We start from the raw sequence: 25,454 nt of genomic DNA on the forward strand, positions 1-25,454 counted from the left end.
AGCACAGAAGCTTCACTCACATACTGTTCAAACTTTGTTTGTGAAGGAGAGAAGTGGGATCATTTTGGCTAAAGCCCACGAATAACAACACTGAGCTGTCAAATGACCCCTATATAGCCTCTTTAAACAAAATGCAAATTAAAACATTTCAGTTATGGTGCAGTCATACTAGGGAAAACTTTGGTGTGGGACCACGACATAACCAAAGGTATTCCAACTGTGTGCAGTGAACTTGAGATTTATTTTCCTAGTTGCTTTGAAGACAGTGCAGTCAGTTGCTGTTATTAAATGGATTTTATTGCATCAAGGCGCCAATAAAATGAAAATATGATGATGAGTTTCCTATCAGTTTGCCATTGAATGGGTTTAAATTGGCATTTGTGTGCAATGCGTTTGATAAGATGGTGATTAGCTGTGACAAATCTTTGGAAACCAAAAATCTGTTGGTGTCTGTATATAGAGAAATTCACATTAAGGAAAAATGTGCATGAACTTGTATTCAGAGCGCAACCAGAACCTCAACAAGCTGAAAGAGAAATTAAGAAATTCCTCCACGAATAGGTTCTAGGTTCTTTATTATTTGTCACATGCATAGGTATGTAGATGCTGCAGGACGGTGATTTAACTGCAGAAAGTTAAAGCCATGTTCCACACAAGCTGTTTGGAGAAAGGCCGCTTCCCACCTTTGCAATCACATTTGGATCTCTGACCTCTTCAAGGTCAAATAAGGTCAAACTTTCATAAACTGTCTTATCTTTAACTGTTTAAAATTTTACTGCCTTCTGTTCATATTGGCAACATTTGAAACTGGTATATGGGGATACTAAATGTCACATTATAGTTTGCATCCAAATGCCATGTCACATTTCACCTCTGATCTCACTTTTATAATGCACTGCTTTCTATCAATTTGACTCCATATTACATTATTCTTAGTGCTGTCAATAGAGTAAAAAAATAACTAAGTAATTGCACAATTTTCTGTAATTATTCGCGATTAATTGCAATTACTTGATCAACAGCCTGGTTGCAATTACATTTTTTCAACTTTATATTTAAGCTTGTAACTGACATTTATGCAATATAATGAAGTAAATGGAGAGTAAACACAAAGAATGTATGCTTAAACTGGTTCTCAGCAGTGAAATACAACTTTTTAAAAAACCTACATACTAATAGGAATGTCTTTATCCTGTTTTCCTTATCTCACCCCTTGAGCCTGGTTCTGCTCGAAGTTTCTTCCTGTTAAAAGGGAGTTTTCCTTCCCACTGTCGCCAAAGTGCTTGCTCATAGGGGGTCATATGATTGTTTGTTTGTTTGTTTGTTTGTTTGTTTTCTGTATTTGTTATTGTACGATCTACTGTGCAAGTACCTAGAGGTTATTTGGTGCTATATAAATAAAATTGAATTGAATTGAAAATTAATAGGTAATGTTTAATCCGATTCATCACAGGGTTACTCTGGATTAATTTTGATTAATCACAATTAAATACCATTTATTTTTATTCTATATTAATCACATTTAATTTTGCACGAGCAAACAGATTCAAGAAAAAAGGGAAAATATGCGTACTTAACATGTTTATTTATCTTGAACATTCATCTCCAAAAAGTTGATTCTGTTCATCTGGACGTAGCGTTTTGTGGGAGAAACGTTTCGTCACTCATCCAAGTGACTTCTTCAGTCTCAGCTGACTGCAGGTTTCCCCAATCTTATAAACAGTACATTTGCATAATGACTGAAACCAGCCCACTGAAGGACGTAGCGTTTTCTCCCACAAAACGCTACGTCCAGATGAACAGAATCTGGATGAACAGAATTTGGAGATTTATTTTCCTGGATGATTGAGAATGCATCAAGACCTTGAACATTCATGTTAACAAAAAACTCTGTAAACATTTATCCGCTCTCTCTCTGTCACTTTTGGGGAGGCTTCAAGTCCTTGAAACGAGGAACCAAAGCTATGTAAAGCGCATGTTCCCAAAGATATTAATAGGTCTGCAGTTTGTTGCAATCTGCCAATGCTCTGTGAGTGGTTTGTTGCAAGCTTGGTGACGCGTTAGTCCTAGCAGCATCCACGACTAATGTATGCTTCACGTCGATGTGATATTTTAAGATGGAAGTGCTTCGGTGAAAAGAGAATTCATTCTTTCACAATGTGCATAATACTATGTCGGTTGACTGTTCTGTCTTTTTTTTTTTTTTTTAAATATTCAAACGTACTCAAACGTGCGTTTATCATCTTCTATATTGAGTTGTTTGGTTCAGCTGCCCGTCACTACCAGATCAACTGCACATTTGCACATGTGTGAAGGTAACTCTACTTGGACAAACTGCCCAAAATGCGTTGACAGAAACATTTTGGGAATTTTGAATCATTCTGCACTCCAGATGCATTAATAGCGTTAAAAATCTTAATCGTGTTGACCGTGATGGCGGATTACTTTGCATTAACGCTTTAATTTTAACAGAACTAATTATTTTTAACCTTAGTGTATTAAAAAACAAAGAAAGAGACCAGAGAATGAGCTGCCTTGCCAGAAGTTTGCACTCTCTGTGCTTCTTTATTTCAACAATGTAACAATGGAATTGTCACTTTTTTTTTTAACGTACTTTTTATGAAAGACTACAGCAAATTGGCTCAAACTAGTTATCAGGAGGTGAATAAATATATTTATGTTGTTAAACTGAAATTTCTGTTTCCTACAGTTATGCCTGGAGGAACCATAGTGGAGAATGGCTCTGTGGTCAAAGACCCGACGGCCTCTCACCTAAATGATCACATCAGCAATCACTGCCATGAGGCCAGAGCGGCCACACACAGCAACGCCGTCCTGCCCATCTACAAGCCATCCTGCTCGCCCACTACTGTCTGTTATAGCAGCCCACAGAAAAGTTACCCAGACCTGGAGCCAGACAACCACAGCCTGACTTCCCAGGACTCTGGTATCCCCACTCTGGAGATCAATCCTCCGGAGCCCTTCCTTCACAGTCACCAAAGGCAAAGCGACGGAGGCCTTATGCTGGAATCAAGTCACGACACCCCCGCCACATTACCTCTGGACAATGGTCCCTCTGATGGCACCACTGTACGAAAATCCTCCACCTTTCCCCGCAGTGGCTATGACAACATCCGCCTCTTTAGCCCCACCCTCAGATTATCCTCCACCATGGGAGCTGGTGTTGGGGGCGGAGCATTAAACCGTAGTGATGACATCTCTGTGTGCAGCGTGTCAAGCATGAGCACAGAACTGTCGGTCTCCAACGAAGACATCCTGGATTTCACAGTTACATCTGACTCCAGTGCGATTGTCACTTTGGAGACAGCCGACAGCAGCACTAACCACTTTTCAGAAGTGGTGTTGTCGTCTTCAGCGGGAACCTCCAGAGACTTATGGGCGGCAGAAGTCATGCAGAAAGAAGAGGATGGGAGGCAGAGAAAATTGGGACCACTAGCAAGTTTATTTGCAAGGTAAGTCCATGGTTCTGTACTTTGTATTTGTAACACCCCACCACACCCCCACAGACTATCTGTTCTTGTTTAATTATGAACAATTATCATATAAGAAATAAAAAAACCTGTAAAGTCAGTACCTACATTTTGGAATATTCAATTAACAATCATTTGAAACAAATGATTTAAAATAATAATACAACTGAGAAAGTTTTTAGACTCATGTTATTATCTATTTGTCTTATATATGAAATATTTTTGAGCTGTGTTTTTATTGGATGCATTTTTATTTTTTCAAAGCCTACAGTAGCTGTTTTTTGCATATAGATAATATATTTTGATGATACCTAACCTGTATAATCCACTGTCAACGATGTACTCTACAACCTTGACCAAATCTAGGTCAATTGAATTCATGTGAGGTAATCTCAGGGTAAACATCTAAAGTTAATTACTCATTCAGGCATGTATTTATTTCATTACCATATTTATTAATGTAAATTAACAACAAACAAGAACAAATGTGATTCCATAGTTTTAAGGGTGCGGGGAATTCAACTTGTTTAAACATCAAAACAAAAACTAAGCCTAGACATAAGTCACTTTTCAAAAATCGGCAGCAGTGGTACACATCCCCACATTTTCTGTCTCTGTACCAAGATGGTGCCTGTAGCACCAAAGGACTCTGTCTCGCCCTAGCATCACCTGTCCCTCTCATCCTCATCATAAAGTCATCATATTCTGTGCTATGATTTATTTTTGTTTGTGGTCTTGCCACATGTGCCACAAACCTCATCTTAGCTGGTACATGACTCCGTTTGCAATCAGCCCTTATTGTCAACACGTAAGCCGTGACACATTTATATTGCAGCATTTTGCATCTCACTACGACAGGAAGGAGTTGTTCCTACCAATCATTTAGACGATCCCAATAACGGCTACTTTCCACTGTGTTCTTGTTAATGATAAAGTACAAATTTATTACTAAATTACTAAAATATCAATATTTTAATGTGAGAATCGATTCTAGAACATACATATCTGGTATCAGAGGAATTGTGTATATATCATAATAATAATGGATTGCATTTATATAGCGCTTTTCGGGGCCCTCCACTATTCCACTATTCATTCACTCTCACATTCACACACTGGTGGAGGCAGCTACAGCTGTAGCCACAGCTGCCTTGGGGCAGACTGACAGAAGCGAGGCTGCCACATCGCGCCATCGGCCCCTCTGGCCATCATCAGTAGGCAGTATGTGAAGTGTCTTGCCCAAGGACACAACAACCGAGACTGTCCGAGCCGGGCTCGAACCGGCAACCTTCTGGTTACAAGACGAACTGCCAACTCTTGAGCCACGATCGATATATGGTGTGATCCACACACCACTACTTGTAATTTAGAATCTTTTAGAGGAGTTGCAGGATTTAGGAGGGACATTTGTAGAGCTTTTCTTTGGATATTGGCTGCCTTTTGTTTTATGAAAAAGCAGCAGTTGTCCAAAGGAAAAACTTTAAAAGACCTCCAGACAGCCTGATGTCCAAGAACACTTAAAAAAAAAAAAATCTAAAAAGCCTGTCTCTTTGGATGTAAACTACAAATTAAGGGCTGTAAACTTTCTTCAAGATCTTTGCACCATGCTGGAGTATAATGAAACGTGGGCAGAAATATCAGAATCAGAATCAGAATACTTTATTGATCCCTGGGGGAAATTATTTAATATAATTAAAATAAAATATTGATCTATCACAAATGTTATGAGGCCATAATAGGGCAGAAATAGAAGAAAAACAAAAAGCAGCATTGTAGCCAGCCTTACTGAGATAATACTAGATTGTCAACTTCCTCTTTGACTTGCAGAATTTGTATGCTTAAGATTGCTTCACAAACGTGCATTAAGCAAAATATCCCTCTGACCCATTCCACCACTCTTGGAAATTGCAGCTCACCCAGAACATAAAAGATCATGACCCTGACCTCTGCTTATCCAAATCATGGCCAAGCATGAGTCTGATAGCAGCTTTAAAGCACAGCAGCGACCTAGCTACCACTTACATGTTGTCTCTTGTGTTTAAGATACAGACTAGTATATGAACACCCCTGGTAAAGCCTGGTTTGCTTGTTATTCACACCTTTTGACACCAGCTCCCAGCACATCATGTTTCAATAGTACAAATGGACCAGTTAGACCAATTATTACTGATCCCATCCTTATAACATAAATCTAAAGTTCATTCATGTATGTGCTGAAGTTGTATTTGTTGGTAAAACAATAACAAAACCATGGTGAACAAAACAGATTTAATTTAAGCTCAGTGAGAATTTGCTGCTCTAATTTATGTTCACAGTAGTTTCTCAGCACTAAGCATTGCTCTTAGAGCCACACATGCAGAGTATGTCTAACAAGAAACTCCATATTCTACTGTAGGTGCAGTAAAAGCTTCACAAGTGCTAAAACGAACATAAAGAGAAAAGGGGCGAGAGCAGCTAACAAGGAAAGTGCTGTTTTTGGAGCTTCTGGCTCATGTTAACTCACTTGACTATAGTTTGCTGTTAATTACATGAATTACTGCAAACAGACTGTGAAATGCCTTCAAACGACTGACCCTTTGCCGTCAGCTTCCTCTGTGCTGTTTCATGTAGAAGTTATGAAGTTTCAGTGGTGGTTGCACATTGCTGCTTTCAGATGGGGCCAGTGTCAAAAAGATGTGTTACATACAACTGGTCTGTTGACCACTGTTGTTTGTGCTGATGTTAGCGACTCCTGTTTGTACTCTTCATACTGTGTTTTTGGATCTTTGGGATTTTCTTTTTTTCTTTCTTTAGGGGGGTGAGGGGGCCGTTTGCTTCAATATTCAACAAATGCACAGCGTGACCCAAATGTGCAGTTGGAATTTTTAGAGGCCTGCAGTGGAGCATATTTGTGCTGATTCAAAGCACTCTGTCCCCTTATATACGACTATCAGATATGTGCATCCCTACCCAGTATCTCAGATCCTGAGGAATTTTCTGTTTTCTGGCAGGGAACGTCCTTAACAGCATAACTTGTCCTGAGAGAGTGTGCACTGCTTCTCTGTTTGTGAAGACGATACTGTCATGACATTGCATCTAATGGGCTACTTCCCATTTCTGAATGTGTGCAGCTAAAGGTGTGGTGCTCCTTCCTCTTCCTCCTCCTTGTGCATGTTACAGATAGAGCACCTTAGGGGAACAGCAGTTTACTAAGACTATTTAAGATGAAGTTAGAGGGTTAAGTGCACAGAAAAGGCAGCAGGATGGTGACCGTAGTCCTCGTAGTAAGTAACTAAGTTAAAAAACGCCAGCCAACAAGAACATATCAAACTACTTAATTGCCTGAAGAAAATGCTAATGAGGTTTTTGATGTCTCACTACAAGTTTCATCATCATACTCGGGTTCAACTTCTTATAAGCTGGCACAGACATGCTAAAGTTACTTTCATTTGACTTACAGGTTTTTGCACACGTTCTGAGGAACGCTTTTAGTCTACCAAGATTTCTTTTTGTATTTGACCAGGCTCTTATTTCAGATCAAGTGTGTTGTCATGGATAGCTTGCATTTAGCACTACAGATGCTGCAGAGATTGTTGTGTGCATTGAGTTTTGAAAAAGTGTAATCTCAACTGAGACCGCTTTCAGCTTGAGGCTGCTGGTGCCATTGCCACGTGTGTCAGATCGCATGGTCTCATTCTTTCTTCCTCTAACCCAGATCTACTCTGCTACCGAAATGTAACATTTCATTGATTTAGTGTGTGAATCATTTCATATTTGGCATCTGGTGCAAGACTCTGCCAAATCAAACATGTGGAACTGCCCACTGTTGTAATAGAGCAGCTGAAAGTAGCCCTTTTCTTGTTTCTGTATTTGTGTAGGAGTTCACTTGGCAAATGAAAGCTGCCAAAAATGTGATGATTTGAGATGACCTTGGTTTAAATCCTCTTTTCATCGGTGCCTGGAGGTTTTACTTAAACGTAAGCAGAGACTCTATTTTAATTTTCAGACGCTTTATTTCTTTTAGGAACTGAAGCCAAACCTGGAATTTCCGTATTCTGTTTGACTTGCAAGAAATGTACTATTCCTCTCTGCTGAATGCATCTTTCCCAATATATATTTCAGGAAAGATGCATTTGAGTCAAAACCATGAGTTTACATTTTGTTTTGGTTGTAGTTATTAGATGGGTAGGATGACGGGAATGAAATGATCCACTGCCTGCTCTGGTTTTCCTCAAATTGAATCCAAGTTCCAAACACACTCAAAATGTTTACTGACTGAATTAATCAGTTAATGAGGTAACATCAAGTGTTAAATTGGCACTCCCTCAAACTCAACTCGTCATCCCTGTTTTTATTCATTCGTCACAAGTAAAAGTTACTCATTTACTGATTGCCCTTCAGATTCCTGCTTCTCACACTCATTCCTCCTGTTCCTTACATCCCATTTGTTTAGAAGTCAGCCTTGTGACTGAGGAGGTGGGGACACAGAGGAGAGAGCAGCTCCCTCCTTTCCACTCTGCCTGAACAAAGTGGCTGTGTAGGGCTTTTTTTACACTCTGTAGTAAAAGCCGTAAATGCAGTGGGACTTGCTGATCTATGAGTTTAACCACAGGGTTTTTGCTATTTTTCTGTTCCTCTTATCGTCTTTTGAAGCTTAGACTCCAGGCTCTTGTTTCTCTGTTGTGTAATTGCATTAACAGAGCAGGATGGCAACTCCATCGCTCATGCTGTACACTGACAGGTAGGACAATGAACAGTATTTGGTGGCATAAGTTTGTCTTGATTGACATGTCATGGCTACTGTTTCCTGTTGGATTTTTTTTTTTTTTTTTTTTTTCTGCTTGGCAGCTTTGAGCAGTTCTTTGTCCTGGTTATTTTATGTTTTCTATGACTTGAGTCTGCTTTTCTACTTGAGATGGCTTGTGTTAATTTTTTTGAGTCATGTCTCTTTATTGTAAATTCAGGCCTGTAACCATGCTGAGACACTTTATCACCTTATTTGCAGACATCAAGGCTGAAAACCAGATTTGTGAAATGCTAAAAATCTTAAAATCCTTTGGGGGGAAAAAATAATCTAGTGCTATGTCTTAGCTCACACTGACCATATATAAATAAGCACTTCTGACAGTCAGTTCTTTGGTTCTTCCTAGCTGTTCCGTTTGAGTACTCGACCGTAGCCGCACCAATTCAGATGTCACGTTGAAGCAACTTTGGCCCTGACTGAATGCAAACCATGTTCCTGCAGACACGAAAGCCAAAAACAAGCAAAAACAAAACACATGGCATCCACACGAGGTGTTGAGTAATCCAGGAGTTGAAGTCAAAGTTTGCTTCTTAAAGGTGGCACCGTGTTGGCCTCTGCACTTTGATCTGTGTTGCGTTCTTTTATAGAGGCTTTCTGGGGTTACTCGTGTTCACTACTCCCTGCTGACAGTTTACTTTTTCTGGCATATCGCATATTTTCAGTATTGCTTTTGCGTTACAGATGTACAGATTCTTGTTTAAATAATTAGTTGGTTGAGCCAAAAAGTTGATTATTGACCAAGTAATGTTTTCCCAAGCTTTGAACCACATTTTAAGATTTATTAGTGGGTTTATTTTTTAGGTTGAGATGACAATAATATATTCTAGTAAGCCCTGTGATGGTGGGCATGTTTACCAAGATTTCTTAAAGGTTCTTTAATGTGCAGCTGTTACTGTTAAAATGGGAGTATAGTCTCTGCGGCATGATTGCATCATCCACACTCAGATTTGGTATTCAAGTAAATTGCAAAGGATCAAGAGATGCTTTCCATTTTGATTTTAGGCCAGCCAAAGCTAGTGTGGATAGCAAGCTATCAGTTTGCTATCCACATTACCAAACTGATAACCGTGGACCAGGAATCAGTTCAATAACTTTCACAAACTATGAAATTCCTCTACTTTTCTACTTGCCATCTTTATTTGCTTGAAAAACAAGTCACTGAAACATTGTGGTTTGAGAAGTTTGAGTTTAGCTGTGTTTTCGTGAATCATCTAATCTACACTCGTGATGTTCCCTCTGGGTCTTCATCAGCTTTCGCAGGGCTCATCCACTGATGGCCTCACATTTAACTAGAATAAATTGTTACAAAGCCACTGCTTGTGCTCATGTTGTTTGTTTGTTTTTCAACTACAACACTGCATTATGGTAAAACATCTCTACTTTGGATTTGTCTTTATTTCCAAAGGACATCGTTCCAAAGTTGTTGTTTTTTTGTTTTTGTTTTTTATTCAGATGCAACTTTAAAAACCTGTGTCATGCAGCCATTTTCTTTCTACAGAGAATAGGCTTCCTGCTGACAACCCTTCCAAACAAGCCATACTTTAAAAGTCTTTTTCTGAACGTTTACAAATGTCAGCATGTTAAATGTGGAGTCTGAGATGCAGTTCTTGGGGTTTGTTGCATTTAGCAGGTTCTCTAAGCATTCTCATTTTTGTGGTGAATTTGCTAGAATGTCCAATTTTGCCAAGATTGTTATTGTTGTTAATTTCTTTGGAAGCCATCAGGGTGTAATTGGGTTTTTTAAGCTGTGAATTTGTGTTTTTCACGGCTGTGCAGTGTTTTAAGATATTGTTCCACACCCTGCTTCTTGGTATTACTTCTCTAAGTCTTTGGAATTGCGATGGAGGGATGGATTGCCTATAATGGTGTTGGAGAGCCCTGTTGCATGGGTCAGCTCGTCTGTCCTCCTCACCAAAGAGAAGTGTTAAATTCTAGAACTCTTAGTAGTTTTGTATGATTAACACTTATAAATAATCCTTATTCATTTTAAGACAGAAGAATTAAACAGGAGGTAGGTTCTCATAACCAGAGAGATCAGATTCTAACGACATGTTCAGATTAACATCATTCAGAACCAAAAGTAGAGAAAAGTAGTAAAGCTGGATTCAATATATGAAACTTTGCCATGTTTGCCAGTACTCGTCTTTCTAAAAGTAAATCTATGACAGGGAGTGAGCAATGATAATAATGGGATTCTTAAGTGTAGCATTCAGTACAGCCTGTGCAAAGTCTGTGAAGCAGTTTTCCTTGAATTGTTTTGAGTTCTCCAAGCTTCAAAAGAAATCTGTTAAATAGTCCTTGTCTTTCCCCTGGTCTTTGTGGCTAAATGACTCTTTCCTCCGTCACCCCATGCGTTCCTCAGTTATCCTCTCCATCTTTTGTTTCTTTGTAATCTGAAGGCTAACGTTTCCTTCCTCTGTTTGCTGTGGGTGGAGTTAGATGGCTTTGATGTCAGTAGATATTACATCCTTAAATTGACCATTTCCTCTATATTTGAGTGTGAAATGGTGCTGTACAATTTACCGATGTCTTATGCGTTCAAGCACTTCTTTGTCAAAATATTAAGAAAATGGCGATAGTATGGAAAATGGTGGTTTTGTTTTGTTCACTGGTTTGTCTGTGCAATTGTGAAAATAGCAGAGAAGTTCAGCTTAAATGTCACTGTGCATTTACAGTTTGTAAAATATTAAAAGTGTTGGCTTTTAACGGCTTTCTTTTTTTCACCTTGGGAGTAACATTCCATTACTTTTATCTTTGTGTACTGTAGTTATCAGCAAGCAGAGCGGAAAATATGCAGGGTTGATGTGAAACGTGCAGCTACAACGAGGCAGGAATGAGGCGTTGGCATTAGAGGGTAAATAGAATGGCGACTCGCCCAGCTTATGCCTGACTGTGAACATAAATGGATTTACTTGTTAAGATCAAGTTATTTTGTTTTCAGGTTGTCACTGGAAACTGAAATGTCACCATGGTAAATCATTAGCAAAATTGTTGTTAATCTTTGTTACGTTTCATAAGCAATTACAGCTGGTTGGCTGTAAAGCTTGGCTGTTTGAAATGTTGTCCAGAGTTGCAGTGTGATGGTATTGTCATCTTTCTGTCTTGCGTCACCTTCTGATTCCTAACAGTATTAATGGTCTACAAGAAATAATGTTTTTTTTCCTGATATTTGCTCCTCAGACTGCTCTGTAACTCATAAAACACATTGCTTTCTGAATACTGGAAAACCTGCAGGTTATACATAAATAATACTTCTTCCCTATTAATTCTCAGCTAATATTGCTGAATAAGTTGTTCAGGCCTCAGCATTTTAGGGCTCATAGCTCATGGATTTCTTTTCTGAATTTAAAATAGAGCTTTTTAATTGGCTTCTTAAGATAATTAAAAGCTCCTGAAGAGATCAGACTTGCATAGAACAAGGGAAGTTCAGCTGAGTTAGCTGCTCAGAGGTGGTGAGCTTTATTATAGTAGTTTGGTCTCTGTGCATGTTAGTTTTGTTTTTTTTTTCTTGTGGAATATAGGTCATATTTGCAACTTGGGCTGTTTTACTGTAACTAGAAAACTGAAATATTACCAAATCATAAAAAAGGAAAATTACAAACTAATTTTAGAGCAGCTGCAAGATTTGTTTAGTAATTGAACATAAGTGATTACTAGCAGCAAAGCATTGCTTGTTTTTGATATGATGCAGCTTCTTCTTGATTAGTATTAATTGCACTTTATAATAACTTTATAACTACTGTTATTAAGCAAGATAAGAGCCAGTGTCATTTTGTTGTCCAGATGACAGGAACTGTAAGGTTTTACTGAGCACAGAACATCTTGAATGAAGCAATTTCCAAAGCAAAAACAGAAGCCCGTAGCACATGTGGTGACAGTCATTGAATGAGTCTGTCCTGTGTTTGGCAGCATGTTTCCTGTCATCACTACTCTCGAGACCAACCCACGGGGCACAGGTCAAGCTGTGCAGCACTTAAGAGGTCAGGGGTCACTGATTCAACTGAGACAACTTGTGCATTTAGACCTATTTGACCCTTCCCGGCTCTTTCCACATGTCTGTACAACTTGCTGAGAGCCAAAGCTTGAAAATGTCATATTTAGCTGACGTGTGAAAATCATTATAGAAGACCCCTTGATGAAATTCAGCCTTAGACAAACAGCAGTGTGTGGGCTCTTTGATGTTACAGCCTTCTATTGTGCCTGTTCTTGCCCTGCTTGATCAGAAGAGGCTTTTTATTTGACCAATTTAAATGTCTTTTCACAGCTTGCCTCTATTCGGGCTTTTAATTAAAGCCACCTCTAACAGCTCAGTGACATCAACGCCGTGATAAATGAATAAAAAAATAAAACCGAATAGCTGGCTAAACGGCTTAGTGAATGTTGTGGAACAAAAGAAAGCTTTTCAACGGTTTAGCAGGTAGTATTTAAACCCCAGGTGGGTTGAAACCACTGCACTTTCCATGCAGTGCAGAGGAGACTGGATACAATTCATTTCAAATGGGAATTCACAAAATTCATTGGATGAAGGTAGTATTCTTCAGTCAAAGCGGCAATAATGAGGGGAAATTTGGAACTCTGCAGTTAGGCACTGTGTGTCTCAGCACATGGCAAGCCTGCGCCGTAACTTTACATGATGTTGATGTGGTTTTTAAACACTTTAGTTTTGCAATAATACCACTTGCCGATACGAAATTTCACTCTGACTTGTTGCAGCAGTGGCATCTTTTTTACTACCATACTCAAATTCAGTAAGCTCTTTAGATGACCCATTCTTTTACAAGTGCTTGAGTTTTATACACCTGTGGCAGTGGGACAAAAAAACACCCAAATTCAACCATTTCCCAATGCTTTCTTCCATATTGTGCCTAAGTCGTGAATAGGCAGACTACAATCTGGATCTGAACCCAGACCTATTACTAGATTTTGATGCACCATTTCTATTTTACGTTAGTGCCACATTTCTCACATTTATCTTATTGTTATTTTAGTATGGTCAGCCTTTTCCTTTGTCTACAATAGTCGATGTACAGTGGGGGAAATGTTCTCCTTCTGAGTTTGTAAGATCGGCCGCATAACCAAGGGGGGAACTTGGAACGCTGCAAGGTTTCAATGTGTAGTGTGTTAAAAGTGGTGTTCTTGGTGACTGTGGTCTTATTTGCCTTTACGTCATTAACAAGTGTAGCTCTAGGCTGATCCACTTTTTTTGTGATCATCCTCACCCTGTGAGGGAAGAACTCCTTCAAGGGTGACAGTTTCTTCTGAATAATTGCACGGACAGTTGTCATATTCTCACCAAGCTTCTTGCTGATGTTCTTGTAACTCATCCATGTGTAGCCCAGCGTTGTGCAGATCTGCAGTCTTGTCACGTTCTTTGATCGATCTTTGGTCTTACCTGTGGTCGTGGATAGGTTGGAATAAAAGCAAATTGATTCTGTGAAAAGGTGTACTTTATACACAACAAGTTAAGATCAGTAGTATCTGGAATTGACTGGCTATGTCCCATGATTATAGTCAATCTGTGGGGGAATCAAATTTTTATTTTACTCAGAGACATGCAAATCTATTTATTTATTACTTTCATGTAATATTTTCTTTCTGGATTTTTTGGTTGAATTCTGTCTTTCTCCATTAAAATGAAATTACCATAAATGTAGATTTAATATTCTTATATAACTTCAAACTACTACTGATTCAAAAATTGGGCTACTTTATTATATATTGCATTAAATTATAATGCATTTGGAACTTTGATATTTTGGACCTTGGTTTGAGGAAATTTTCTCTAACTAGACCTTAAATTTTAATTGAATATCGCTCATATAAGGTAGGAGGTTAAATGGCTTGCGACCTATAACCCCTTGTTCTTTAAGTCAAATATACAATATGTGGCTTTACATCAGCTGTCCCCTCCAGTAGTAGAGACACACACACTACAGTGTTTCACCTCACTGATTGCTTTAGTCAGGAGGCAGGTTGTCAACGCCTTCCTTCCTTTTTGTTGCTGTTGTAATGAGCTAATTATCGTCCATTCTAATTCTGTGTCATTCTCCTCTCTCAGGAGCCTGTTTGCCAGGAGAGTGAAGGAAAATCAGCCTGTGGAGCAGAAGGATCCTGGGTGGAAGCTGTTTGGGAAAGTCCCACTTCGGGAAAGCCCCCTCAAAGACCCTAAGAAAATACAAAAGGTAGAATCTGTAGTCAGACCAGGGGTTCAGCAGAACTTAACGGGCTTTATTTTGTGTGTGGCTTGTGGCACGAGCATACCTATTGAATTGCCAGAAAGGATGGAGACGTGGGCAGTAGTTGCGTCTGCGTCAGACGAACAGCAGTCCAAGCAGTGATGTGCAGATCTCCATTTCCCCACCATACTTTCTATTCTCCAATTAATTTCTTCACCTCCCTGGTAGGACAAGCCTAAAACTCCAAAACAAGGAGGCATCCTGACGACATTCTAGAAAAGATTCCTGAACCAGGCTTCTTTCAATGTACTAGCTAGGCTTAATCTCATGTGGCATGATGTAGTGTTGCGCATCAATTTTGATGCCAGTCGGCTGCTTATGCACCTCTCAATTTTTTTAACTTGGCACGGTGCGCTGCTAGAGCTGGGTTGAAGACACAGCTGTATTGGTTTTTACTGCCATTTTAATGATATTGTAGCACATGATCAGAGATGCACAGATGCAGAAAACTTGACAATTTGTGGAAAAAACTTTGCAAAAAACCTTTGACAACATCTTGGCTTCCAGTTTTGGCTTCTTTTCCTCCTATATCAATGCTTATGTGGATGTATTGTCTAAGTGGCCATATCTATAGTTCAGGAGAATACTGCGGCAGCCTCCTGTAACAGCAGGTATAAAACAAATGTCTATGAAACACAGTTGCCGTGCTGAGCGAAGCGACCGACTGTTGCAGCAGGTATATTGTAGTTTTCAGCCATCTGCTATCCTATTGTTTCAGTCCCTGCCTACAGCCTGTGGCCATAGGCGAGGGTAAGAACATAGACCGACCAATGAATTTACAGCTCTGCTGTACACTCAGCTCTTATTTTCAAAGCACACCAGTACAGTGTCTGCACCACTGCAGATGAACCTCTGCCTTCCCTGGTATGTGCCTTTAACTCTTTTCCAGATGAGAACTGTTCTCTCAGACTTGCGATGTGCCAAATTTCATTCCTGTTGCTCAGCTGGGCACCGCCCCAGTGTGAGGTGGAGGTCACTGCTCGTTTGAGAGAAAACTAATCAGAAAAGGAACTGTTTCTCCTTTACATGAAGTTTCACTGTCCTGTTTATAAACCAAGGAGAGTTTTGTCTGTTTGTAGCCCATTTGTTCAGCTCTGTGTGTGCTTTGCTTGGTTGACACACAGAACATGGCCTTGCGTACTTCAGTAGAACAAAGGATTTTTCTTCCCAGAGCAGCTGATCTTCTGTTTGTGGTGACTATGCAGAAAAATGGAAACCATCAAATAAAATTATGAAGACTCCAACAGGAAAATAACCATGAAAAGTATGATTACATTTTTAGTCTGGAGTTTGATAAAGCTGATAAGGTATCAACATCCTACTCCAGTCGGTCACTGTCCTTGAAAACCAGCCTTCCGCATGTGTGCTATGAATGGGGTTGATCTGGCCTTGGCATAGACCATCAGGAGCGGTTTATGTGACTGCAGAAGGTGCTGCCATCACAGCCCCAGTCAAACTGTACAGCCAGCTGTCTGATGCACAAACCATTGGTATTATATTCATAAGGTAACTGACGCTAATACAAGTAGGCATTGGCTCCATGATCCAGGGTCCAGCTCTGACCCAAAATGTGATCAGTTCAATTCAGAAAGTGCAGTTTTGAATTGGTGTTTCTGCAGAGTGTGCATCTGTTGTTCAAAGGTCAGACAGATAGCTTGGATTCAGTTTTAAGCAGAGCCTTAATGTTGTACCATGAGGTAAAGTACAGTAACATCATAACTACTTAAGACCGATAAAGAAGCCTTCGTCAGTAGTTGGTTCATAATGGCTCTCATCATAAGCAAGTTCAAAATACTCAGATCATGCATACAATCTGCTGTATTCTCGAACAATAAGAGTACTGAGCTGAAAAATGACATGCAGGTTCAGCTGCTATATTTAAAAAAATACCACTTGCAGAAATTGAAGTGGCCCCTCTGTTTGGCTTCAGCAGCTCTTAGAAGTATAGTAGATGGCCCAGCAAATGTTTGACTTGAGCTATTTATTCGTTTATTCAAAGCAGGGAGCATGCACGGTCATGGTTTGGGTTTTACATGACAAGGAGAATTTTATTTGCATGGTCACTATAGCAGGAGCATGTTATTACAATACAGTGGACTTCAGGAAGACAGCTGAAGTAGTTGATAATATACTCCTTTGGGGATGTAAGTATGTTACACGTATTATCCCTGACAGACAGTGATGTTTGGTCGCTATCAGACATTCCAAGCTGCAGTTGCTCACCTCAAAGATGAAAACGATCTGTATATTTTAACTTCATATGGTCAGTGGTTATTTTTTCCATCTTTTCTTGAAGTTGCTCGATCTCATTGACTTTCTGTGGCTGCTGGTAGTTGCTTCCTTTATGGACACCCATTTGCTTTGAGCTCCAGCTTTTCGGTTATAATGAATCATCAATTCTTTTTATGGCTGCCTAAAATATTTTTTGTCTTTTGATGTAAAATGGCCAAAATAGAAGAAACAGTTGCATGTATACAAGTAGAACCTGCTAAAATATTATATATATACTTATTTTTCTGTTTCTCTCTATGTGACTGGGTTTAGTGGAGAGCAAGCATAACGTGTTTGTTATGCAGTATTCAAAATGTCAAGGTCTTTGACAACACTGCCAGATAGCCAGCTGGTGCCTGAATACTTATTATTTTTTCCCACTTCCACAGAAAAGTGCCCAAGGCTCAATAAAAGCAGAGGGTCGCTCTGTGCTGATAAAATAAACTAAAGAACCAGATGCTAACATGTAATTAGAGCCATCAGAAACCTGTTATTGTGTTTCCATTTGCCCCGTTTCTGATACAAAGGAAAAAGCACTCTACAGTGATCTTTGTGCATGGGAAGCCCAGTTAAAGGTTCTGTTAATGTGTAACCTTTTAACAAGTTGGCTTTAAATTGCATGTTGATATACAAGTGCTCATGTACACACACAAGTCTGTCTGTGGCTGTAACTCTATATTGGACCTGAGGAATCAGTTAACAAGGCTCGGATTTCAAGGCTTTGTTAAGCCAGTGCTGCTGCTGTTTCACGGAGGAGTTACTGGACTCTGTGTGGACTCCTATTTGACTCTGTTATTGTTGAGCTATTATGAGACTCACTGTGCTGTTTCCACTAACAGTTTTTTCCCAAAGCTGTGAATCATTATTCTGTCATGCACACCAATTCTGCATTGCTGAGAGTAAAACATCACTGTGCTCCACTGTGTTTAAAGGCCTTGTTGTGACTTCGAGTCTGATTTCACATTAATAATGCATAAAAAGAGACAAAGATAAATTCAATGAAGGAAAGAGGATTAGATTACTCGCTTATTTATTTAATCTAGTCTCAATGTGATTTGTTTTTACTGTATAATGCAGTTATTTATAGCCAGTCCCCCGCGTGTGTCCAGCACCTCGCTCACGTGTGTGAACAATATAATAATTGGAATCAAGTTACCTTTTGTCACCATAAATAAATAAAAAATAAAAGATTCTCAACAAATGTTCACATAGAAGCTGATAGCCAAACATATGTTGTCTAAATTTAGTAGCATGGTTGCAATAATTTGACTTTATTTAAAGAAAAAAAAAAAAAAAAAAAAAAAAAAAAAAAAAAAAGAAGAAAAAAATTGGTCGTATCAGCCTATAATCCTCTTAACTGCCTAGCCTTTGGTTTCCTCTGATATGTTAGCTTCCTCTAACAACTGGTTAGATGCTGCTAATGGATCTAACCAGTTTCAACATAGAAATGAATAGAATAACATTTTCAGACCCCCCCCCCCCCCCCCCCCCCCCCCCCCAAGTTTTCCATCCCTCCATCTGTCCAGAGTACAGATACAATGTTGCCACAGCACCTGAAGCCTTCATTAGTTGAACTTTGTGTTTCAGCCTTAGCAACAAAAGCTTTCTGGATACTTGCGTCTTTGAAAGGCAACTGAATGTTTAGAAATGGAATCACAGCTTTCATTCAATTTTAGATCTCTTCATGTGTTGTTATGCTGTCTTTAAAAGATCTATCAGTTCTTAAGTCGCAGCTGCTCATTCTGTCCTGACTGGATTAAGAGAGTGGAGGCCAGAGTGGCTGTGAACTAATCTATTACTCGGGGTTTGATTAGAGCGCCTGCCAGAGCACAGCAGAGTGCAGAGCTCCTTCGAGCGCAGCGACACGGTGGTGCTGATTTGCTGACACACACGCAGCAGCGGCACTGACAGACTAGAGTGGATCAGTGTAGCGTCACCGCTCCAAGTGAGGGACACTGAGAGAGTGGGGGGAGGAAACAGGGTATCATGGTGCTGTATCATCTTGTAATGCGGGGTGTGTTGCTCTGTCAGCAGCCCTTCTTTTTCACCTCCTGGGTTTCCTGTTGCCAGGAGTGAGCCCTGTGGAGCAGCAATGATGCTAGGCTAGGGTTTTCAAGGCGAACCCCCACCGGAGGACTGGCTGTCTGTACAGAACCGCAGCGTTCATGGTGAGTGAGCAGCTGCATTGTGAGTGTGATGACCCACTGTCTCTCGCCTTGTCTGGCAGAATCAGAGGACACTGGTAGTCAGAGGTTGAAAGAGAAGCAGCACAGGAAAAGGACATCTCGGGTATCCTGTAATAGCCTCTTTCAAGCTATTCCATAATAGCCGTAGCTTTGTGCTTTGTGTTGGGGAGCAGGGTGATGATTGCTGGAATGTCTCTAAAAAGATAATGTCTGGTTTTTGGATGTGTTGATGGTTGGTTGGCCAGCTAGGGGACAGAGCATCGCCACTGCATGGAACCTGACCTGTAGCCCTTTACCAAGTATTACCAAAGTATGTGTAGCAGTGTGGAAGTAGCATTGTCTTTTTTAATTGTAGGGACATCCAAGGGATTTCCTCCTGCTGTCACCACTGATGCAGTTAAAAAGAAACAGCTCATCTAAGACGTCTCATTGGAGTGTTTGATGCCAGTATTCAGTTCTATGTTTTTGTCTAGATATTGTTCACTTTCTGCCAGATCATTACAGACTCCTCCTCAGCTCCCCTGTGAGAACTGTTATTAATGTGTCAGCTGTCCTGTGCCAAAGACACTACATGCAGTTGGAATCCTTGTTTGAAAGCAATTCAGAAACATTTAATTACTCCAACATGAGTAAGGTCACGTGTCATAGATGATATAAATAAGCAAAAGGGATAATGACAATGATGGTTGGCATTAAAAACAAAGTGACATTGTGGTTCTTGATTGTTCCTGATTTAACCTTGATTTTTTTTTTCACCACCACAAACCTTTTAATCTGTAGGTTAATAAAAACTCAATCTGGTACTCACGCAGAATCATCCTATTGACAAACTTCTACTGACAGAAGATGAAAAAGGAGTAAAATGTTTATTTTTGTTTTTTTGTTAGGTCAAGTTTGTTTTTGTTACGCAACCAAACGTAACAGGCAGAATTTCATGTTGCTTGTGTGTCTACTATTTACATTATGGTGTTCTCATATACCAGACGTTGGTCACAACATAATAGGAGTCCATAGCAAACATTGTCAAAAAGTACCTTTTAAGTGTTAAGTACAGAACGTACAGTCTAAGGAGCTTGGAAAGAAAAGCATCTGGACTTTAAGTTTCCTTGAAGACGTTCACCTATCATCTGAGAAACTTCATCAGTTCTAAGAGTAATTGGTGGAGAGTCCCAGATTTTAAGCCCTATGGGGGTGTCCCCAAGACCAAACAGCCACTTCATAAGTGCATGGCACAACATAGAAGAGCCACCTCCACGGGACAAGACTCGGCTGCCCATCTGCATCTAAAGGACATTCACTCTTTTGAGGATACCAATGTTCACATTTTTGACACAGAAGACAGATGGTTTAAAATGGAGTGAAAGAAGCCATCTATGTCCACTGTGAACAACCATCTTTGAACAGAGGGTGGGGGCTTACGACACCAACTGTCTGCCATCTATAATCCAGTTTTGAGATCCCTTCCCAGAGGCCTTAACACTCACTCAGATCCTGGGCTATGTGACCATTTGAAATCACATAAGGTTGGGCTAGGTTTCACAATGAGTTCACATGAAACATTAGTGGATTGTGACCTACACCATTTTTCACATGACACTCTAAGGGGGCACTCCCATAGGGCTTAAAATCTGGGACTCTCCGCCAGTTGTTGATGATGATGATGATAATAATAATAATAATAATAATAATAATAATGATGGATTGCATTTATATAGTGCTTTTCTAGGCACCCAAAGCACTTTACAATTCTACTATTCATTCAATCTCACACACTGGTGCAGGCAGTTGTAGCCACAGCTGCCCTGGGGCAGACTGACAGAAGTGAGGCTGCCATATTGTGCCATCAGCCCCTCTAACCTACCACCTACTGGTGTTGGCCAAAGTGTCTTGCCCAAGGAAACAACGACCAGGACAGAGAGAGCTGGGGATCGAACCGGCAACCCCCTGAACCACGGTAGCCCCACGGTTGCTCTTAGAACTGAAGAAGCTTCTCAGATGAGGGGTGAAACGTCTTCCAGGAAACTTGCAGAAGTCCAGACTCCTTTATTTCCAACCTCCTTAGATTATGATGACCTGGATGAGTGAGAACCTTCAGACATACACTATTGGAGAGACAACCCCAATAGCTGTGAAATCCTCTGTGAAAAGGCAACATTAGGAAAGAATTTTACCAGGAAGAGACCTTCAGCAGAATTTACTACCTTTCTGATTAGATAACCTGTAAATTGACACACACCCCTACCTTCCTACATAACAAATGATAGAGAATCAATTAGTATTTTACTCTGTTGTATGCTTGTTGATGCCTTAAGCAGCATTTGGTGAAAAGCTGAGTTTGGCGACAAGGATAAGCAGACTGAGGTCTCCTCTCAGCTCCCAGCTTGCATTATTAGAAAGCCCTGTGGTGTTTTTTCTGAGGATTTGATGCAGAGGCTATGCTCTTTGACACTGTAGGAGGACGGTTTTACAACCAGGAGTGAAATTAACCTCTTCTCAAGCAGAATTTCATTTGACTTTGAACACATATTACTGACTGACCAAATGCGAATCATTAAAGAAAATATCCTGAGGTCATCATCACAGAGCAGCTTCCTCACGTCTATAGCTTTAAATCGGAAAGACTGTGCCAGCCAGGCACCCAGAGAGCTCTTACATCACTACCAGGAAATTGGAGAACTTTACTGAAAGCCATAGTGACAAAGCAGGTTGCCTTGGCTGTAGGTTATCATGGGATCCAATTGCTATTGCAGCTAACGGGTATAACAGATGACAGATTGCCTTTATTCCCAGCGCTGAGTCTCTAAGAAATATAGCACGTTTTACAAGTGTTATTTACAGCTTTGTTCCTGTACCAGGATGACAAATGAATTGGATTTTACTATATCTTTCCACATGAAACAGTATGAAACATCAGGAGGCGTGGCACAGTCCGATAAAGCTCTGTTATTTGATCAGTGGTAAGCAGAGGGAAACTGGGGAAGAGATCTTTGATCACCTTTGCATATGAGCAGTTTGAAATCAAGCTGTATGCATCAAGCTTTCAGTATCCAAAACAAGGGCAATAAACATCAGGGTGTAGTTTTTTGTTTTTGTAAAGCAGAAGCTTTTTGTGTTGCAAAACAAGAAAACAAATGTGTTGCATTTATAATAGTGACAGAACCACAGGAGGAAGAGTTGGTAAAGTAATGTTTCATCCTTTCTGCTCATGCTTCGTCAGCTTAAGTGTTGATTAACTTGTAGCACTACCTGTGAGGTAACAGAGGAATGTGGAGTAGTGTGCCACAAAAAGTTGATTGTAATTATCTGAACATCGCTTGGATGAGTGAAATATTTCTCCCAGATGAACAGAATAAACTTTCTAGGATTTCCTTATCTTGATGGTTGAGGATGCATCAAGACTTGGAATAGTTGGGTTACCGTTTTACTGGATTTTGTTTCATTGTCACAATGGCACAATAGCTCTTCGGCCTCACCTCCCAGATGATCACTTTAATTCACTTCAGCTTTAAGTTCAAATAAATTTTATTTATGTAGTGCCAACACACAACATTCACCCCAAGGTACTTTTTATTGTAAGGTAAAGAATAATTTTGCAGTAAGTTTACAATAATAGGGAGAAAATCCCAACATTCACATCATTTCCTTTGAGAAAGCGCATGGTGATAGCAGGATATAAAAACTCCCTTGGATTTAACAGGGAGCCATGAAGAGAATCCAGGATTGGAGCCATGTCTCATCTTTTTTTTTTTTTTTTTTTTTCTTTTTTCTTTTTTCTTTTTTTTTTTAAATCACCTCATTAACTTTACATATTTTTCTACCTCGGGCACTTTAATACTGCACCAACACCTTCTCATCAGCACCTCAGCACTGCCACTCACACATCCTTTCTTCTTTAGTTTCACGTTGGTGCGTGTACCTGCCCTGCTGCTGAACAGATGCCAGGTTGAACAGATGCCTACTCCTCTTCAAAATCTGCTCTTCCTCCCCCTCTCTGCAGTATCCATTGATTTTCAGGCAGCACATCTCTAACCTTTTTCTTTGACCTGCAGCTGCTTGAGTACACATCATGTTTAATAAGCCATGCAGCAGCACATGACTGTTATTTCTTTATTAAGCAATTAAACCACTATGGTTGACCAGAAAAACCTGGTTAACAGAGACTTTACTATTCTAAGTTCAGTGAACAACCTCAGGATTTCATTGGAAGCATGTTTGGGAAGACTCCTAGGAGAAATATCTGACTGACAGCTAAATACTTTAAATAGCTGCTGGAATCAAAGGTGGGTGGATTAATATGACTGAATATAAATCTGTGAGTCAAGAAACCAAAACAATGAAACAGAAGATTGAAGATAAATTAGCCAGTTCGGGAGATCAGTGATCTTCAGTATGGTGCAGTTAAAGAACAGTCAAGCACAGAGTAAGTGAAAGACAGACAGATGCAAAGCAGATGAAAGAGGATATGGACAGCAACTACAGGCAAAGCAGACAGAAGTACACACAAATGGCACTGCTAAATAACCTTCTGTGTAGTACTCTCCTCTCTAACTTTCCTCAGTCACTTACAGTAGCAGAATTTTCCTCTTCCACACTACAAGCTTAGCTCATCTTATCTCCCTCCATCATGTGCATGTTTCTGTTTCAATCACCTTCACATGATACCTTAAACTCTAAAACTAGTGTTGTGTTTTATTGGTTTGCTATTTCTCTTCCATTTATTTTCACATAAGTATCTTTCCTCATGTGTTTGTTACCACTCCCCCCCCCCCCCCCCCCCCCCCTTAACAGTACTTCTTTCTTTGTGACTGGGGAAAAACACAATTTCTGTGACTGCTTTGTTGTGTACTTTACTACTTTCGTCTGCACTCCATCCAGCACTGGCTCCTGATCCAATATCAGGTCATTCACTCACCTGAATCTTAAAAGACAAGCATATCTGATCTATTTCAGCTTTATTACACTTGATAACTTACTAGTTTACACTTGACCTTTATGTTAAGCTAGCTTTTTTCTAGATATAGGATATTGGTGGATTTAAACAGTCTTGCAGTGCTTTTATTTTTTATTTTTAAGTTCATGTTAGGGCAATTGTGGCTCAAGAGTTGCCAGTTCGTCTTGTAATCAGAAGGTTGCCGGTTCGAGCCCCGGCTCGGACAGTCTCGGCCGTTGTGTCCTTGGGCAAGACACTTCACCCGTTGCCTACTGGTGGTGGTCAGAGGGCTCGGTGGCGCCAGTGTCCGGCAGCCTCACCTCTGTCAGTGCGCCCCAGGGTGGCTGTGGCTACAATGTAGCTGCCATCACCAGTGTGTGACTGTGTGAATGGGTGGATGACTGAATGTAGTGTAAAGCATTTTGGGGTCCTTAGTAAAGCGCTATACAAATACAGGCCATTTACCATTTAGTCCATTTAGGTACCCTACACTTCACAGGTAGTTACTTCAATCATGTGCCTCAAAACTGAGAAACATTTAACACAGGAAGTGCACACTAATTTCACCCTTTTTTCTTAAAGGTTTTTGTAAATATTAGGTGAACATCGCATTTAGTATTACATAGTGAATTTTTTGTACACTGCTTTTGTAATGCTGCTGCATTATCCCCCTAAACAACTAAACAACAGGTGTCACCGTTCACACAAAGTGACTGACTCAGTGGTGGTGTAGGAGGAGTAGTAGTAGTAGAAAGTCTCAGCTTTAGTCTGTTGCAGCATCTCCCATATCATTAAAATTGTAGCTAAAAATTGGTGTGATCCTACATGCCATGTCTTCCACCTGGCTGTGATGGCGCTGGCTGCTGCATCACCTGTGTGAGGGGAGGAGGGGAGGGGGCGGACACCTCCCAAAAAACAGAAAGGTGTGAGACTGCCTGACACCAAAGCGTGGTGCAGAGTATGACAAGCATATTGGTGCCCCACCCCCCCACCTCAAGGAAAAATTAGGTCCAATTACCTTTATTTACTCACCCCACCCCCAACACCAATTGAGAGCAGGTGCAACAGACAAACACAAAGAAATTAATGACACTGGCTGCATTACAAAAGTCATGAATGCACTTGTGCACACACAGTCCTGTTGAGGGAATAGATTTTCCGACTGTGTGTGTGTGTGTGTGTGTGTGTGTGTGTGTGTGTGTGTGTGTGTGTGTGTGTGTGTGTGTGTGTCCGTCCCATTGGTGGTATAGTGTTGTTGATTGCTTGCAGATCTCAGCCTGCATTATTAACCAACACTACACACTGGAGGCCATTTTGGTCACACTTGGGGTGTTTCTGCACTCATATTGCACTCACCCCATTTATAGCTTCCTAATTGATTAGCAGCACACCATAAGATCTATGACAGGCCTTCTCTGAATGCCCCACACACACACACACACACACACACACACACACACACACACACACACACACACACACACACACACCCCCTGTGAGTCAGCTGACGGTTGGTCTTGTGTGTAGTGTGGTCTTAGCTGTAATGACTGCCTGTCA

General features: G+C 40.3%; 1 protein-coding gene across 1 annotated transcript in view; it reads left to right on the top strand.

Moving 5' to 3' along the window:
• Positions 1 to 25,454, top strand: part of tbc1d14 (TBC1 domain family, member 14) — a 44,484-nt gene that overhangs the window by 2,382 nt on the left and 16,648 nt on the right. The window contains exons 2-3 of the mRNA XM_085451741.1: positions 2,711 to 3,473; positions 14,333 to 14,456. Coding sequence (XP_085307867.1) covers positions 2,711 to 3,473; positions 14,333 to 14,456 — 887 coding nt within the window. The remainder of the gene's footprint in view (positions 1 to 2,710; positions 3,474 to 14,332; positions 14,457 to 25,454) is intronic.

This window comes from Copadichromis virginalis, linkage group LG3 (assembly GCF_057382275.1).
Source record: "Copadichromis virginalis isolate Kocher_CV1m ecotype Utaka linkage group LG3, C_Virginalis_male_GT1.1, whole genome shotgun sequence".
In the NCBI taxonomy this organism is placed as follows: Eukaryota; Metazoa; Chordata; class Actinopteri; order Cichliformes; family Cichlidae; genus Copadichromis; species Copadichromis virginalis.